At 39.7% G+C, this 15954-nt stretch overlaps 1 protein-coding gene and 1 non-coding gene across 3 annotated transcripts in view; one reads left to right on the plus strand and one right to left on the minus strand.

The window, feature by feature from the left end:
• The first annotated feature begins 12645 nt into the window (after positions 1-12645).
• Positions 12646-12717, plus strand: trnaq-uug (transfer RNA glutamine (anticodon UUG)). Its single transcript has one exon. It is a non-coding gene; the product is annotated as a tRNA-Gln (tRNA).
• A 2340-nt stretch (positions 12718-15057) lies between these two features.
• The window catches only part of LOC107391320 (calcitonin gene-related peptide type 1 receptor), a 36747-nt gene continuing 35850 nt past the window's right edge, over positions 15058-15954 (minus strand). For both annotated transcript variants that reach the window (XM_054746174.2, XM_015968579.3), the window contains exon 13: positions 15058-15824. In XM_054746174.2, coding sequence (XP_054602149.1) covers positions 15504-15824 — 321 coding nt within the window. In that variant the 3' untranslated portion in view covers positions 15058-15503. The remainder of the gene's footprint in view (positions 15825-15954) is intronic.

The raw sequence follows: 15954 nt of genomic DNA on the forward strand, positions 1-15954 counted from the left end.
CCGGTCCCTCCGACCACCACCAGCAGGCAACGTGGGTTAAGTGTCTTGCCCAAGGACACAACGACAGTGACAGACTGAGCGGGGCTCGAACCTGCAACCTTCCGATTACCGGGCGAGCACTTAACTCCTGTGCCACCGTCGCCCCCGTGAGCTTCAAAGAGGGTAAAGGTCACAATTCGGTCAAATGTCCGTTTTACCGCGGGCGTCAGATACCGACGCTCTGGCACAGCGCAGGGTCACCTGCTGTCTTTTCCGAGGACTGCATCTTGCGGGTCATTATCCCGTGACAGCGACTAGTCTAAGAACGTCATAAAAAGTCACTACAGAGCAGTGAAGTCGACTAGTTGAGACAACCCCTACTGCATAGATGCAATACTTTTAATTTAAAAATTACTGGAGATTTTACACTGAAACCGTGTGTGATTTCCTGTCTAGCCCCGCTTTAACTGCGGGAATTGTCGTGTCCCAGAAGTGGCTCAAAAAGAACCGGGTCCTATCTTCAGCGGCGCGGCGTGCTGCTTCTGGAACGCGTCTGAAAACTGCTGCGTTGCGGCTGGTTTGGAACACCCTCGTAGCCTGTAACGGATTCTACTTGAAGCGGTGATGTTCCGCTGCCGTTACGCACCGCAGATGCGTTTCTGTTTCTCTAAACAGAAACTATTCAGGAAACAAACTATTATAAAATAAATTAAAATAAATTAGTCTGTTTAAAAAGCTTCTAAAAGACTTCATTAGTCAGACTTTGGTGGAAAGTTACCATCTCATAAAGATCTACCAGCTATGCCGAGCTTTTTCCACCTCCATGGGAAACACGGTCTCCTTGCAATTTAGAAGCATTAAAATATAAAATATTCTTCTTTCTGGTTGAAATTCTGACATTAATTGTGGCGTTTGGTCGGCATGTGCTCGTGCATTTACAAATGAAGAGCAGAGAGGCCAGTGTGTGGTCACGGCAGTCTTTAAAACTCTAAATTAAGACCACCAACACTTCTGCTCTGTTAGTCCACCACTTGCATTTCAGCTGGAGACTGCATGCGCTGATGCATTTAGACGAATTTCACAGGAAAATGCACTTTCCCTCCGGAAAACTCAAAATGACAATAAACAGACTAAGGCCAGATTGCCTGAAGCGTCATTCTTTTTCTAAACGGGTTCATTTATTTTATACATTAATGAAATGTAACATTTAAGCCAATTGCTGGACGACTTCACAAACCTGTCATTGTGTAAAATAACTCATCAATTTATCATGATGGCATTTTATTAGCACGTTTAGGAGCCATTTTTTATTTAAAGCATGTAAAATTAACTTCAGTAGATGTTTAAAGAACAGATTCACGCAGAAACCATTTTTACTTATTAGTTTTGAAAATTGTCAACCACTCTGAGATTTGCTTGCAGCACTGAATGTGTCTTCTACCCCGATTTCCTGCGTTTGCTTCTGAGAAAAAAAAGGACAGAAAACACTCGATTCAGAAAATCCTGACAGATCCACGTCACTCCACATTCACGGACTCCCCATCTAGACTCAGGACAGGAAAAGCTGCCGTTGGTTTAGCGTCCAGGAAACAGCAGAGAACATCTTGAGGAGTGGAAGATAACAGTTAACATTAGCAACTCCATCACACAGCAGAACAGAAGATAAAACATCAACATTGCAGAACGGCCAGAGTCGGTGGTGAGTCGTGTTGCTGTTATCCAGTCAGAGGTTAGAAGTCCAAATATCAGGAAGTAAGACTCTAAATCCTGCTGTCTGAAGCTCCCCTCTAACCTGGAAATCCTGAAACATAAAACAAGCATTCACGCTGAAAAGGTTGATCAAATAAAGTAAAATGAATAAATACTGCAATTTATTTCATTTAAAGGGACATTACGGAGTTTTGAATTTTTATGCTCGTGATCGCCCCCTCAGGCCAAAAGCGTAACAGCAGCTTCAATAGTAGGCTCGTGCACGAGGCGCGCATGCTGTACGTGCACACTCCTTAACGAAAATAACAGCTGAGACAGTCCCGTGTGTGTGTGTGTGTGTGTGTGTGTGTGTGTGTGTGTGTGTGTGTGTGTGTGTGTGTGTGTGTGTAGCCCAGAGGACAGAGGACAGGAGAACGCGCAGCTAATTAATTAAATAATTTGGTTCTGTACCTTTCTCTTCAGCACAGCCGACAAAGGTTTATGATGGGTCAGTCCTCCTGCATGCTCAGATCATTCCCTTCCCTTGCTTGAAAAATTGTTCCAAAATGAAAGTTGAACCCACATCTTTTTTATCTGTGAATTCAATGCCGTTCAGCGAGTCTCTAATAAAAATTTGGGCATCTTACTGTAAAAAAAATATACCATTAATGTAAAAAAGAAACTCTAAATGAACTATGTTCACATCCAGAATTGAACCCAGGTCTTCCGCACAAGAGGCTGCCATCTTACTAGGTGAGCTAAAGCACCAGTGATGTCTTTTGTATCTGTAACATTTATATCCTTGATGACACCTGAAACAAAGAACGGTTCGGAGCAAAAATGGCTATTTTGTTGCTAATTTGCAGGAAATATCTAGAAGAAAGTTCTACAGAAAGTAGCTAAGGGTCCTCAGAAATGTAGCTAGCTTTGTCACTAGGCGCTAGGAACAGCGACAAAGTGGCACTGCCTCTCTCTCTGCTGCTAAAGCTACGGATAGCAAATGCTACGGGCGATGCCTGAGCGTGAACATGCATGAAGCAGCCTGCTCGACCCGAGCATCTCTCTTTTTCTGTGATTTTACAGAAAAACAGGCAATCACAGTAAAAATGCCAGGGCTCATTCTACAGGACCAGGGCATTGCAGGAGAATGTATGAAGAAGACATTTATTATTTCTATTCATGTTTTGGCTGTCAAACTTCCATAATGTCCATTTAAAACTAAGTTTCTTTAATTAAAAATACATTTTTATTATTATTTCGTAAAGCTGACATTCTCATATGTAAGAAGGTTAAAATTGTTGTACTTTGCATAGTTTATAGTTGTATTTTGTCTTTTATTTAATCGATTTATTGAAAGATTTTATTGTTGTCATAAAACAATTAAAATGATGAAATTTGGACTCTGGCTGCAGATACTTTATATCGGGCAAACACTCTTTTCATTCTGTTGATATTTTCTGATTCTGATTTAATAATAGTACAAATAAAACAAGACATTTGTAACAAAGAAAAATAAACGTAAAACGACACCTCTAAAGCTGAACCCGCTAGTTTGCTCGTGAAATGTACACAAATATTGTTTTAATGTTTTTTTTGTGTGCCAGTAAATCATAAAGAGCCATAATTATTTATGTAACCATTCTGAAAACCTAGTTTTACATCTTTGTGACTGGTTTGCCGTGTGCGTTTGCTCTAAAAACTATTGGGAATAACAGAGATTAATGCAACAAAATGAAATTAGACATGGTTTTTGTGTTTAGGGAAGAAAACGTTGCCATTAGCGAGCTGTAATAAACACTGATTAATCTGTGACTGGGTTCCTACAATTCTGCTCACCAGAACATCTCTGGTATTGGTTGCTAATCCCAGATAATCTCAGATGGTCAGAATGTACACTTCTTTTAAATGACCTTCATAACGTCCTCTCAGATTTCGTTTCTATAATGTTCCAGTAATCCATTAAAACAACGTTTGCCGTTTGTGATCATTAAAAAAGATGCCATTGATTTAATCTGTGATGCGCGTCTATTTCCAAGGACACACAATCATTTCCATCCCTCTGCATTCCAGCGTCCTCTCCCACTCTTTTCTAATTCTCACCCACACTGCTCACAGTTAAACGTCTGTCTGTGGGAGTTTTCCTCGCTGAAGTCTGCGGGTTTTATCAGAGGTGTCCCACCTGGAGGGAATCTGGGAGTGAAAACAGCTTCAGACAGATTTAGAGCTCTTTCTGCTCCACAGGAATGAATGGACAGTGTTTGTGTTTGAATAGCGCTCTATTTGGAGTGACTTTCACGTAAGTGGCTCCCTGAGTGAGAGGATGCACGGACGGGACGGATGCAGGGTAAAAACGCTGCTTCTGTAATAAAAACAAGAATAAAGACGACAAAAAAGCATCTGGGGAATCATTTAGAAAAACAGAAAGAAAGTTAAAAACTCTTGGCCTGAAACCAGTTTTCCACATGTAAACTTTCTCCTTTATAACATTTGTGTCCTGAGTTTTCATCACCTCGTTTATCGGCAGAGCGCTTGATAGGAACATAAATTTGTCAGTTTAAGCGTCACAATGAAAACACTATAAACTTGAGCTGTTGGCATTTATTATATGTTCTCTGAGGATGGCTGAGAAAGACATGTGTTGAGCATCTGTCTGCGTTGAGAGCTCCGTGTCACTTTAAAATATAGTCTGGGACCAGGAATAGTTATGCTCCAGGGCCCGGAATGTGACTCCGATTAGACTTAGCCGGACTGCGAACAACTTTAACAAAGGTAACTCATAAAAATCTCAACCTTATGTAACATGAGGCCAAACGTCTCTGCTACTTTTTGCCCACCTCCAAAGAGCAAAACAAGGTTTTTGCCGCCGTGCGTGCGTGCGTGCGTGTGTGTGTGTGTGTGTGTGTGTGTGTGTGTGTGTGTGTGTGTGTGTGTGTGTGTGTGTGTGTGTGTGTGTGAAATATCTCCCAAAAGACTAGACAAATTTTCAAACTCCCAAATCGTCTTCAACAGATATACATCTTTGACTCTTTAATGTCTCCAAGATGGCCTCCAAAACAAATTAGCATTGCTAAAGTTGAAGATAGTTATTTGTATCTTTATTCTCTGCCCGTCAGTGGCGGTTTTACCATTAGGCATAGGTCAGCGGCCGCCTGGGGCCCCCTGATGTTGGGGGCCCCCTACAGCTTGGTTTATGCTTGACGCATTTACTCTCCGCTTGGTGATGTGGCTCGCGGATGGAACGTGCTTCACAACTCGCAGCGTTTATGGTTCATGCGGCTTGTCTCTGCGGTGAGCTAATATTCTCCCAAACTGTAGGGGGCAGCATGGAGCTCTACGGCATGCATCCAACACTACACCATAGTAGAAGTAAAAATGACTGTTTACAACATGGCATTCCAGCATTTTTAACAGCGTCCTCGTCTTTTCCGACAGTGTGAGCTATTTCTCTCCAAGAATTATTAACAACATGTTGATCACGGTGATCTTTGAGAGCTGAATCATACAAATGTCTGTATTTACGAACCTCTGCCGTACTAGTTCTTGCCAGTCCGCCATGTTTTTCCGCGTCTGACCGTACGCGTGGTTAGAAAATTTCCTAGGTGCGCGGTGCGGAAAGTTTGGGCCGTGCAGAGGCGCGGTGGAGGGGCGTCGTTGTTAAAATGACGTAATTTCGCCGCGCGGAGCCGTGCGAACCTCACGGACGCGTCAAGCATAAACCAACCTTAAGCCTGACTGCTGGCACCCCTCTGTTAATGCCACAATGGACTTTTCCTTTAAGACGGCGATGCACAAACAGGAAGTGATTGGTAGTCATTCCACTCCGATCCGGTTGGTGGCAGTAATGCACCAAATTATTGTTTGCCAAGTGCCATAAGACCACAAATAATAAGAAGAAGAGAGGCGGGAGCGTTCGCAAAAAAACTCAAAGCGGTAGTCAAAACATGAAGCCTGAACTGAAGTTATCCTAGTGGCTCCAATTAGAGAAAGAAGCAACATGCTTCAAAAAAGCTTTCATCTTCACTTCCGAAAGTGAAGTTTTTTTATGTAAACATCAAAAGGAAGCAGAAAAGGAAAGACAATAGAAAACGTTTAAAGGGAGGAAAACGTAGACCAAAATGGAAAATAGAAAAAATAAAAAAACAAAGGCAAAAGCACAGGAGCACTGACAGGAAGAAGAAAGCAGAGCAGATACTGAAAGCACTCAAAGAGAGGGAAAGACAGGGAAAACGAGGAGGACTAATAAAAAGTGTAAATAACTCGTGTCAGAAGAGGGGAGAGTTAAAGATGAGATTGTCGACAATTTAGAGTAAGGGGGCCCCATGTCTGTGTTTGCCTTGGGCCCCCAAATTGCTAAATTGCTAATTGCCTGTGTAATTTTTTGTCAGTCATATTTGGTTTATTACCCTAGAAATCTAAAAAAAAGGTAAACTAGGCGACGGGAGGAGTATCTCACACACAGAAAATCTGCTCTTACTAAACAAAAGCTCTGATTTAACGTCTCATCTGTCTGAATTTTAGCTAAACGAGATGAACCGCTGTACAGACTGAGGATACAACCTGTTTTATTGGAAATCCACTTGTCACCACATCACTTATTACCTGACGTGGTCAAACCAATTCAAGATGTCTTCCAGAGCTAACCTAATATGTAGACCACAAAAATGCCCAGTTAACACTTTAGAATAAGGGTCCTTTTATTAAAGCTCCTGATATTGTTAAATATTAAATGTTCTTAAGGTTAGGACGAAGGGTCAGGTGGAGAGTGTCCGCTTAGTAATGCATTACATAATGTGCTTAAGCAGTTGTTAATTGTTTATTTGACAGTTTAATAATGCTTAATAATGCACTAACTAACGTTAATAAAGGGACTCTTATTGTAAAGTGTTACAAATGTCCATAACTCAGTGAATTTCACCAATATTGAAATCAAATCTGACATGGCTGCTGCTAAGAGTCATTCACAACACACAGTTTAAGTGCTAACAGCTTTCATTAGATTACGGTTGTCAATAATTTGATCAAAACCACTAAAACTTCGTAATTTCTCAGCATAAGATGATCTTGTTTTTTAAACTGGATTGAAAAGCAGCAGGTAAGGTGCATAAATTCAATGAATGGAAACTGGTAAACTAACTGCTTGGTTGGGCAGGTTTGACCCTCCATACCTAACTCGGGAAAAAACAGACATTAGTAATAAATTCTAAAACAAAAATGGATGTTTGCATACCAACATTTATACTTTCACATTCCATTGTTATTGGTTGTGGCAAATTTAATCTCATACAGTTATCTTCATTGCCCCCCAAAGTTGAAATTGAATGCTTTTCTTCTCACTGTGGAAGTTAAAGAGTTAATTTAGTATGTACAATAAAAATTGTACCATATTTTTGCATATATTGTATGGTACAATGTGTAAAACGACATATTATGCAAGGCACACCTTTTATATCATCCTTTTGGGCTGCCATGTGTGTTTAGACTGCTTCTGTAAATGTTCCAAACATGAAAAAACTTTTTTCTGTCACTGTGTCCAAAACAAGCCGTTTCAAAAAGTCCCCATTTGTGATGTCACAAACCAAGAAATTAAAATAAAACCACTGCTTCTGTGCAAGACAAAGCTGCTGCTGCTGGAGCGGTTCTACTTTGAGCCCTTGCAGATTTCAGAGCTTCTTAGCTGATAGCAGCTTGATAGAAGGATGGGTGGGCAGGGCCAGCTACGGCTTGTTTTCCTTAAAGTGACAGAGTGCTGACATGGCTCATTCTGGAAGGTACTGAAAATGACAAGAATAAAATCACTTTATGTGAGGGACTTTTTATTTATCAACCATAAAACTTTTATAACTTAAGAAGAAAGTCGCAATGTGTCCCCTTTATATAATATAGTAATCTCTAGTGTCCAGCTCATGTGTTTTAAGATTCACATGTGACTTAATTTATTTCCAATGTACAGAGTTTTATTTTCTATCAAATTTAGCCTTCACTTTTCCTCATAAACATTGATTTTGCATTGATAAGTCAGCAGTTTCAGTGATTTCTTGCAGAAGACAATGCTCTGAAGCTCTGGATGTCCGTTTGCTTCCTTTTGCAGCTGTTCTGTTTTTGAAACTGGGACAGAATTAGCCTCTGCAGGACTGGGTTGGTGTTAAACGGGGACACAGAATGACCAGACGAGGTATGACAGAGCTGCAGTGAAGGAGTCATGCATGTCTACCTGTATGGAAGCAGAGGAAAGGAAGAGATCTGCGGGCTAGACAAAGAGAGGGAAAGAAAACTCACATCCCAGTGGGAATAAAAAACACAGCATGCTGCCGTTGTTGTTCATTTTTTATTTGATAAAAGACACAAACATGGTTTTGTTGACAACTGCAAAGCAAGACAGTGAGAACAGGCACTGTCTTAAAGTGTAAAAAAAAACATCAACAAATTAAAAATCCGTGCTTGCACATCTGTTCTGTATAATTAGAGAGGGAGAAGGGCGTCAAAATAAGATCAAGAGAGATTATTGGAACAAGGTGAGAGGAGAGCAGGTGTCAAAAGGTGCTAATCTGAAGCTGTGTGCTCTGCTTTAATGATGCTGCTGCTGCCTGGTCAACATCAAGTTAAAGTCGGGTTACAGGGTCCAATCAGAGCACGAGAGGTCACGATAACAGGGAGGGCAGCAGGTACAGCACCGACAGAGGACCAAAACACTGGCTCGTATCAACCAGTTTGCTCTGTTTTTAGAGCAAAACATCTGCTTTTTATCTTGTTTTTGGCATTATGATCTAATCAAGTCTTTAATCGTTTATTTATAATGACTTAATTACGAATGCAAGAATGTATGCGAAGACTATCAAATGAACATTTAAGGCCTGAAAAACTTTATGCAAGCTTGTTTGTGTGTGACAGACGCAACACCGTACCTGCATCACCTCTCTGCTGTGACACCTGCGCTACCAGCAGCACTGACATTACACACCAAGTGTTTTCAGAGCCCAGCTACCATCTGAAAGCCCCGTGCTTCGTGCACAGAGGCCTGCAGGGCTGATTTCTCTGATAAGCTTCACTTAGAAATCCAGAGATGGAGTCCATGTGTTCATACCAGGAGCGAAACCGCGTCTGTATGAAACAGCTTAATGAAAAACATCAAGAGATTCCATAAAGTGCACCTGGACGCAAATATGTGGGCGTCTAATGTTCTCCAGGCTATTTTAAGGGCAGATGAAGGTTTCTGTTCTGAAAGGACTGAGCATCTGAGTTCTGTATTCACTATAGACCATCTGACTCACCCACACATCTAAATGGTTTGTTAAAACTTACATTTTTTTAGTGATGCACCGATATGACATTTTTGGGCCGATACCGATATCCGATATTAAGATCACTGTTATGGCCGATAACCGATATTAGCCGATATCGATACACTGACATTAATGCTTCTAAAATCAGCAGATTTTGCATAGAATGAAAACGATTAAAGCTGAATTTACATTATGTTTACACAACACAAATATTTAAGCTTCTGAAACAGGCAAACAAATGGAGACAAGATGGAAAAAATATCGGTTGTTAATATCAGCCTGGTTTTATTTATCGGACCGATACCGATACGTTAAAAAATGACTAACATCGGCCAATACCGATACCGATTGATGCCGATATATTGTCCATCCCTTTTTTTTCCCCAGTTTCATCTTCAAAATAAAACTGAAAAATACTTTTATGTGCAAACTCCGTGCATTTCCTCCGTAGCTATTGGTCTTCTAAAGATCAAGTTCACTGATAAACCGTTTTTGTTAGTTTTGAAACACGATCGGTCCCTCTGAGGTTAACATGCATTAGCCGCGGATGGAAAATAGACGGGAAATACTCGGATCAGAAAAGCCAGACAGATCTATGTCACACTGAAAATTAACATTCATGGACTCACCCATCTTGGCTCGCGTCGGGGAAGGCTGTTGTTGGTTCAGCACCCAGGAAACAGCAGAGCACGTCTCTGCCAGTAGATGCTAACCATTAGCATTAGCAACTCCATAAAAACTCCTTCAGGCTTGTTTTATTTTTGTTATTTATACATCAACGTTGCCAAATAAAGTCAGTTGTAGAATTGTGTTGCTGTTAGCCAATCAGAGGTGAGGTACCCAAATATCAGGATATAAGCCTCTAAATCCTGCTGTTTCCTGCTCAGACTAACTTCTACTTCCTGAAACGGGAGCGAGAGAGCCTTTCATCCCACAGAGATTGTCTCACAAGTTAAAAAAACAAGTGAACTTGGTTTTTAAACCATAACTCAGCATTTTAAAGCCCTTTAAGAACTTAAACAGAAAAAGACTTGACCAGTTGTATTTGTACAAAACTTGGAAGTCTTGGGTGGAAAACATGTTTGAACAGTCTAGTGTTGCTCTGAATCTTTTTTTTTCCCCTTCAGAGCGGACCTACGTTTAGGCCACATAAAAATAGGACATTACTGCACTAGAGTCTAAAAACAGGAGGGAAGGCATGCGCACCGTGTCAGATCTTTCTGCTAAACATAGAAAATGGAAAGCTCTCACCTTTAGAGTTCAGATAAAGTCAGACACCAAACTTCGTGTTATCAGAGAAACTAAATACAAAACATCTGGAGTAGCTTGAATCACCTGTATTTAAAAAATCCAGATTTCTTAAATTTGATTTGATCAAAAACATTTACATTCATAAAAACACAAAAATATTATCAGAAACTGGAATTTGTGAGGGAAACTAGTTTAAATGGAATGAATTAAACGTTTTTCATGGCTGAAATCGCACATTTGTGATAGTGTTCTTGACATTTTCTCTCCTCCACGACAAAGTGAGACTGATGTAAGCGAGCAATGATTTTGACAGCTTAATAGCTGAAAGAATGCCCTCTTTCCTACAAATGTGCTAAGCAATGATTCACCTAATGCGTTTAACAAACCCTTTAAGTCGCTTGGTTGTCCTCTTCCACGCTTTCTCTGGCTACAGAGGACGGCTGCGGTCAGGTTGAGGTATCACTGAAATAATCCGATCTACGACTAAAAAGGAGGAAAAATGACTGATGTGTTTCATTAAAGCAGTTTATTTTTGATTTTCTTCCTTTGTGCTTTCTGCTGAAGCTATTATAGCACAATCCACTGTTCTCATGAAAAAAGGAGAAAAGGAAAAAATGTACATCACTTGCCTGGTATGGACTTAACCTTAAACATGTCATGTTAACTCATTTAAAGCTATAAGTCATCCACATCTGAAACTGGGTTAAAGGTACAGCCTCTGGCTGGTGATTTGCTATTTAGTCTACAAGCAGAGATGCTAAACCAAGAAAATACCACCTGACAATCATCTGTTCTCGCTAAAATGGTATTTAGCCCACATTAGACTAGACTATAAAAATAAATGATGTAAAAAATTATTTCAATAAAGCTACGCATGAATATATGTACAATAGCTGTTATCTGCAGTGGCGCCCCGAAGGGGTGGCTGAGGAGGGGGCATGGCCACCCTTGGAAATTTGCTGGCCACCACAGCGAATATAACACCCACCCCACCTTTTAAAATCATATTCATATTCATACAAAGCATATCTCTTTATTCTAGAGATGAACGTAAAGCCAGTAAATAAATTTAATTAACGCGTTAATTTAATTATTGAGCAAAAAAAATCCTAATTTCAATACACTTTGCTTTAAAAAATTACTAAGCATCAGTAGTTTTTGTGCATGCAATTGTTAGGTCTGAAACAGGCAAATTAAACTATTCTAAAGCTATCAATTTTGAAACGAGAACTAAAATAACCACTTGAAATTTTGTCTTTTTCCTGAAATGTTTGTGTTTCTCAAATTTGAGATACATTTATTTGATGCTTTTTAGTGATAAAGAATAAAAGAGTGTGCAGTGCATCACCATGGACTAAACACTCCCATAGATACCAAATAAACCAAATTGGTGTGCCACTCCAAAATCCTCAGTGGACCCATTTGGCCCCCACTGTGAAAACAGGTTCATCAAGCAGGAAGATGTTAACCAAAAATGCTCACTATCAGTTCCTTCAGTGCAGCCGACCTACTTCCAAGGACAGTTGGTGTTTGAAGAAAACAAAGTGCTGTAAGAACATTTTGTGTTTGAATCGCTTTTGCATTCAAAGTTCAGCACCCCATTGATTTTCCTTTCAGCTGACTAAATGTGAGCCCATTTGTCCAAAGTATCTCCTGAATCATCTAGTGCTTAAATGAATTTAAAGCAAAGCTACAACATGTTTGAGAGAATTACAAATGGGAGGGCCAAAATGACTTCACAGCAATAGAATGATTTAACAGAGAACAGGCAAACAAGCAGGGCAACATTTACCAAGACTAAGTGAGGTAATAGGCTTCAAAACAACTGCCTAGCATAAGAAAGGCACACTGTGAGGTTCAATAGTTCAGATTTTTCCTTTAATTTGTTGCAGCCATAGAAGAAATTTACGGCCTCTGCTGCCCTCTAGAGGCGGTTGGTGTATTTGCAGAAACTACTTCAGCCTGTTCACAACTGTATTTACAGTCTATGGTTCACAATCACAAACTTAAACGCGATGATAAACGATGCATGTTTATCAATATCAATTCATAAATGATTACTGAGAGTTTTGAAGTATTTCTTGACTAAGAAAAAAATTGCAACTAGGTCTTGCTGCAGCTGTAAACAATTTATTTCGAGTTAGACAGAGATTTTGTTGTCGACGTTTACGTAAATACGCAGCACATTCATCGTTTCATTTCTGCATTCAGAAACGCGGGTACGCAAATAGTCATTGCTAGCAATTTGCTTCTTAATGGCTGGTGTAACAAGTTGAATAGATTCACAGTTCGTGCTAATGATAAATTATGGACTAATAGTAGCTAACACCAAATCAACTGTAGCTGATTTTTTATGGTTTTAGCTGTGGCCTTAACATAATTCTAGATCTAAACCACAACGTATGCGTCCGTTAAAAAGACCAGGACTGAACGGCCTGAACCATCTGGTCCCATGGTGTAATGGTTAGCACTCTGGACTTTGAATCCAGCGATCCGAGTTCAAATCTCGGTGGGACCTCATCCTTTTTTCGTTGTAAATTTACTAGTATCATTATTACACTCAAACTTTGAACGATTCAAATGAAGAATAATCAATTATAAAGGCACAACAATGCTATATTTACCCAGGTTTAACTTTGTTATGTGAAATCCTTTTTTTACATATAATCAGAATATACTCAAAGCCCCTTCCATTTTGTGATCATCAAAGAGCGGATAACATAGGTTGTTGAAACAGTTTTATTTTCTCACAATTACAAACACATATATAAAACATTTCTTTGGCTGCTTTTTTTCCCTGGAATGTTACTTAAATCTGTTCACCAATGACATCTGTAATGTTGGCCAAAGTGAACTGATAATCTATTTCACAGAACCCTCACATTCCCAGCTGTGTTCTCACAACAGCTGTCTTATTTACCACACATCTGCCTGCTATCTCTATGATGCTTGTGTGGGTTCATCTTGAAATTAAAGCGATGTTATTTTAAAAAGAGGAGTTTCTCAGTGTTCTGCTGAGAATGAAAAGGCAGTTATTGTAAAGCAAGTGATAAAACCTTTCTAAATGGCATCATTTTTAACATTGAACAGCTACAGATATGGATACAACATTAATGTCAATAAAAAGCAATAATAATAATAATAATAATACGTCTGCTTCCCATCTTTAATTTTACAAACCTGATTTACCTTTCTGTTGTTCTTGTCATTTTTATTTTAATTTTCAAGGAAATAAAAGCTTTAATTTGTAAAATATATATTCTGCAAAATATTGTTTCTAAGGCTCTCTTGTGCTGAAAACCCCTCAGCTTCTGGAGTGATTTAAAATCATTTTAAAACTTCCTTCTTAAAGGTACAATATGTAAGAATTTTACAATCACAAAACAGTCAAATGTCTCAATGTTGGAATGAAGGTTACATTGAAATAGATTTCCTTTTCAGCCGGCTGGGGGTTGTCAGAGTTTCTTCTTTAAAAATGGCTGAAGATGGTTGTAGTCTCTGTTTATGACCTGTGAGCCTGCGGGGTTGGCGAATCACCACGGAGTCAGCGATGAAGCTGGCCAAATGTAGCAATGTTTTTAACTCATTCACTGCCAGCCGTTTCCTGATCACTAACGGCCTTCGCTGCCAGCGTTTCTCACCGTTTTTACTGTTTTTTAAAGAGTCACAGAACGTTGCACGCTAGCATGATGTCGATGCCAAAACAACCAAAACAAAGAGGAGACTCACCTCTTACATCAGGAAGAAGCAGCGTGTTTTGAGCGTTATCCGTTCTTTCATAATCCGTTGTCGAATTGTGATCGGCAGACGCTTTTCCGGTCCGCGCCTCACTTTTTTTACCGGAACGGCCCAAAACAATCTCCTAACACATGGCTGTGCTGCTTCCTGATCATGTGACATGTGTCGTATGCGGACGAAGATCGGCTTCAGGGCTGAGATGTTTGTTCTCTCAGCGCGGGGGCTCGTTCCGATGCTCAAACAGTAAAAAAAAATGCAAATGACGACTTTAGTCGTCATTGGCAGTGAATGAGTTAAAAAAAATCTAAGCCAATTACATGAGCAACCCAGAAGTTATTTGTTGTACCCCTACGTAGCCACAGCATATTTTTAATATTGGGATTAGAAAGCTAGAGGCTAACATTGAGCTAACAATGCTGACAGTTATTTAGAAGAAAATAGTCAGCTCTACAAATATCTCGAGCTACATTATTAATTACAAACAACTTGATATTACAGTAAAATGTATTTATCTACTAATCAATCTTTAGTGTATGACTCGTTTTAACTCATCATTTTGAAATTTCTAGGGCTGAGCCATAGTTTGGGCGTGCTGCAGTAATTAAATTTGACCACAAGATGTCAGTCTTAACTCATTCTTCCATAATGCACCTTTAAAGCAGCAATTCAGAGTTTTCTTCCCCCTTTCAGGAATTATGAATGAATTTTTTTAGAAATCCATGAAAGTGACAGTGTTACCCTGTATTGTTAAATATTGTAAGAAATATATAATTTTTTACTGTAGATGCAATTTTAATGTTGCGCTGCTCAGAATTTGCTAATAACTATAGAAATCTGCTGACGTACAGATTGTCAATCACAGTGTGTGCACACATTTGCACTTACGCAGAATTGGCAACATTTTTATTTACAAGTAAGTCTTTAAAATGTATATTCATGAATAAACAGGAGAATAAAGATTCCTCTGTTGCCCAGCTACAGGTGTTCACTAACGAGGTGTTACTTCCAGTCCTAATCACGAAAGTGGGGAGGTGGGCTTAAGGTGCGATCATTTCCTTCTGCTTCTAGATGGTGCGCTCTGAGAAAAATGCAGTTTTTCTGCTTCAAGACTGCAACCCGATTATTGAGTGTATTTATTTATTTTCCCTTTTCCTCAAAGGATTAAACACAACTGGTAACCAGCCTATAATGATCATTGGTCACAGTGTTTTTTGGATAAAGCATTCAAGGATCCATAAGGCAACAGATTACACAAAATAACACAAAGAAATATACATCTCAGAGAGGAAATTTGGTATTTTCATCTTTTCAATCTGGCTGAAAATATATAAAAAGCCCTAAAAAAATACATGGATTCACTTAAATACAGCAACCAAGCAAATAAAAACATCAAGGCACAAACAATAAAGCTCTTTTTCTTTTTGTCAGTTCTAATAAAAAAATGGCTTCTTTTTTTAAAAATGTTTTATGTTTATTATATATTTTGGTGTATTATATACAAAGCAATCCCCCAACCCTTATTTTAAATTATTCCATTTAGTGTTTCCTGTGTGTACATGTGTGTGTTTACTCAATCTGTTCAGATGTCAGTGGTCTCCAAGTTGGAGACTCCAACGTGTTGGGAATGTCCACCTGCCCGTTGGTGCATGCCTTGCTCGTCCTCTCCTGCCCGTTGGTTTTGTGCTGCTTCGCGGTCCTGGTCAGCTGAAAAGACGACGTGGGGGCCAGATGCTCTAAGCCGCCATGGCCGGTGGCTCGACTGGTTTCCACAATGGACGAGTTGGTGTGGGAGCTGCAGTGGTTGTTGGTGGCGGGTGTTTGTCCCCAGCCAGTTTTCCCCCAGGCTGACTTCCACTGAAGCCACTTCCTGCGCAGCGCCGTTTGGGCCTGCAAATCAGCAACGAGAGAATTTAAACGTTTAATTCACATTCTGATTTAGTGTCCTAACTTTCTAAGATCTTATTTTCTTGACTGTGAAATTAAATTTCTCCCAGCTGTTTGGGATTGAAAGCACCTC

Source organism: Nothobranchius furzeri, chromosome 15, assembly GCF_043380555.1.
Source record: "Nothobranchius furzeri strain GRZ-AD chromosome 15, NfurGRZ-RIMD1, whole genome shotgun sequence".
Lineage (NCBI taxonomy): Eukaryota > Metazoa > Chordata > Actinopteri > Cyprinodontiformes > Nothobranchiidae > Nothobranchius > Nothobranchius furzeri.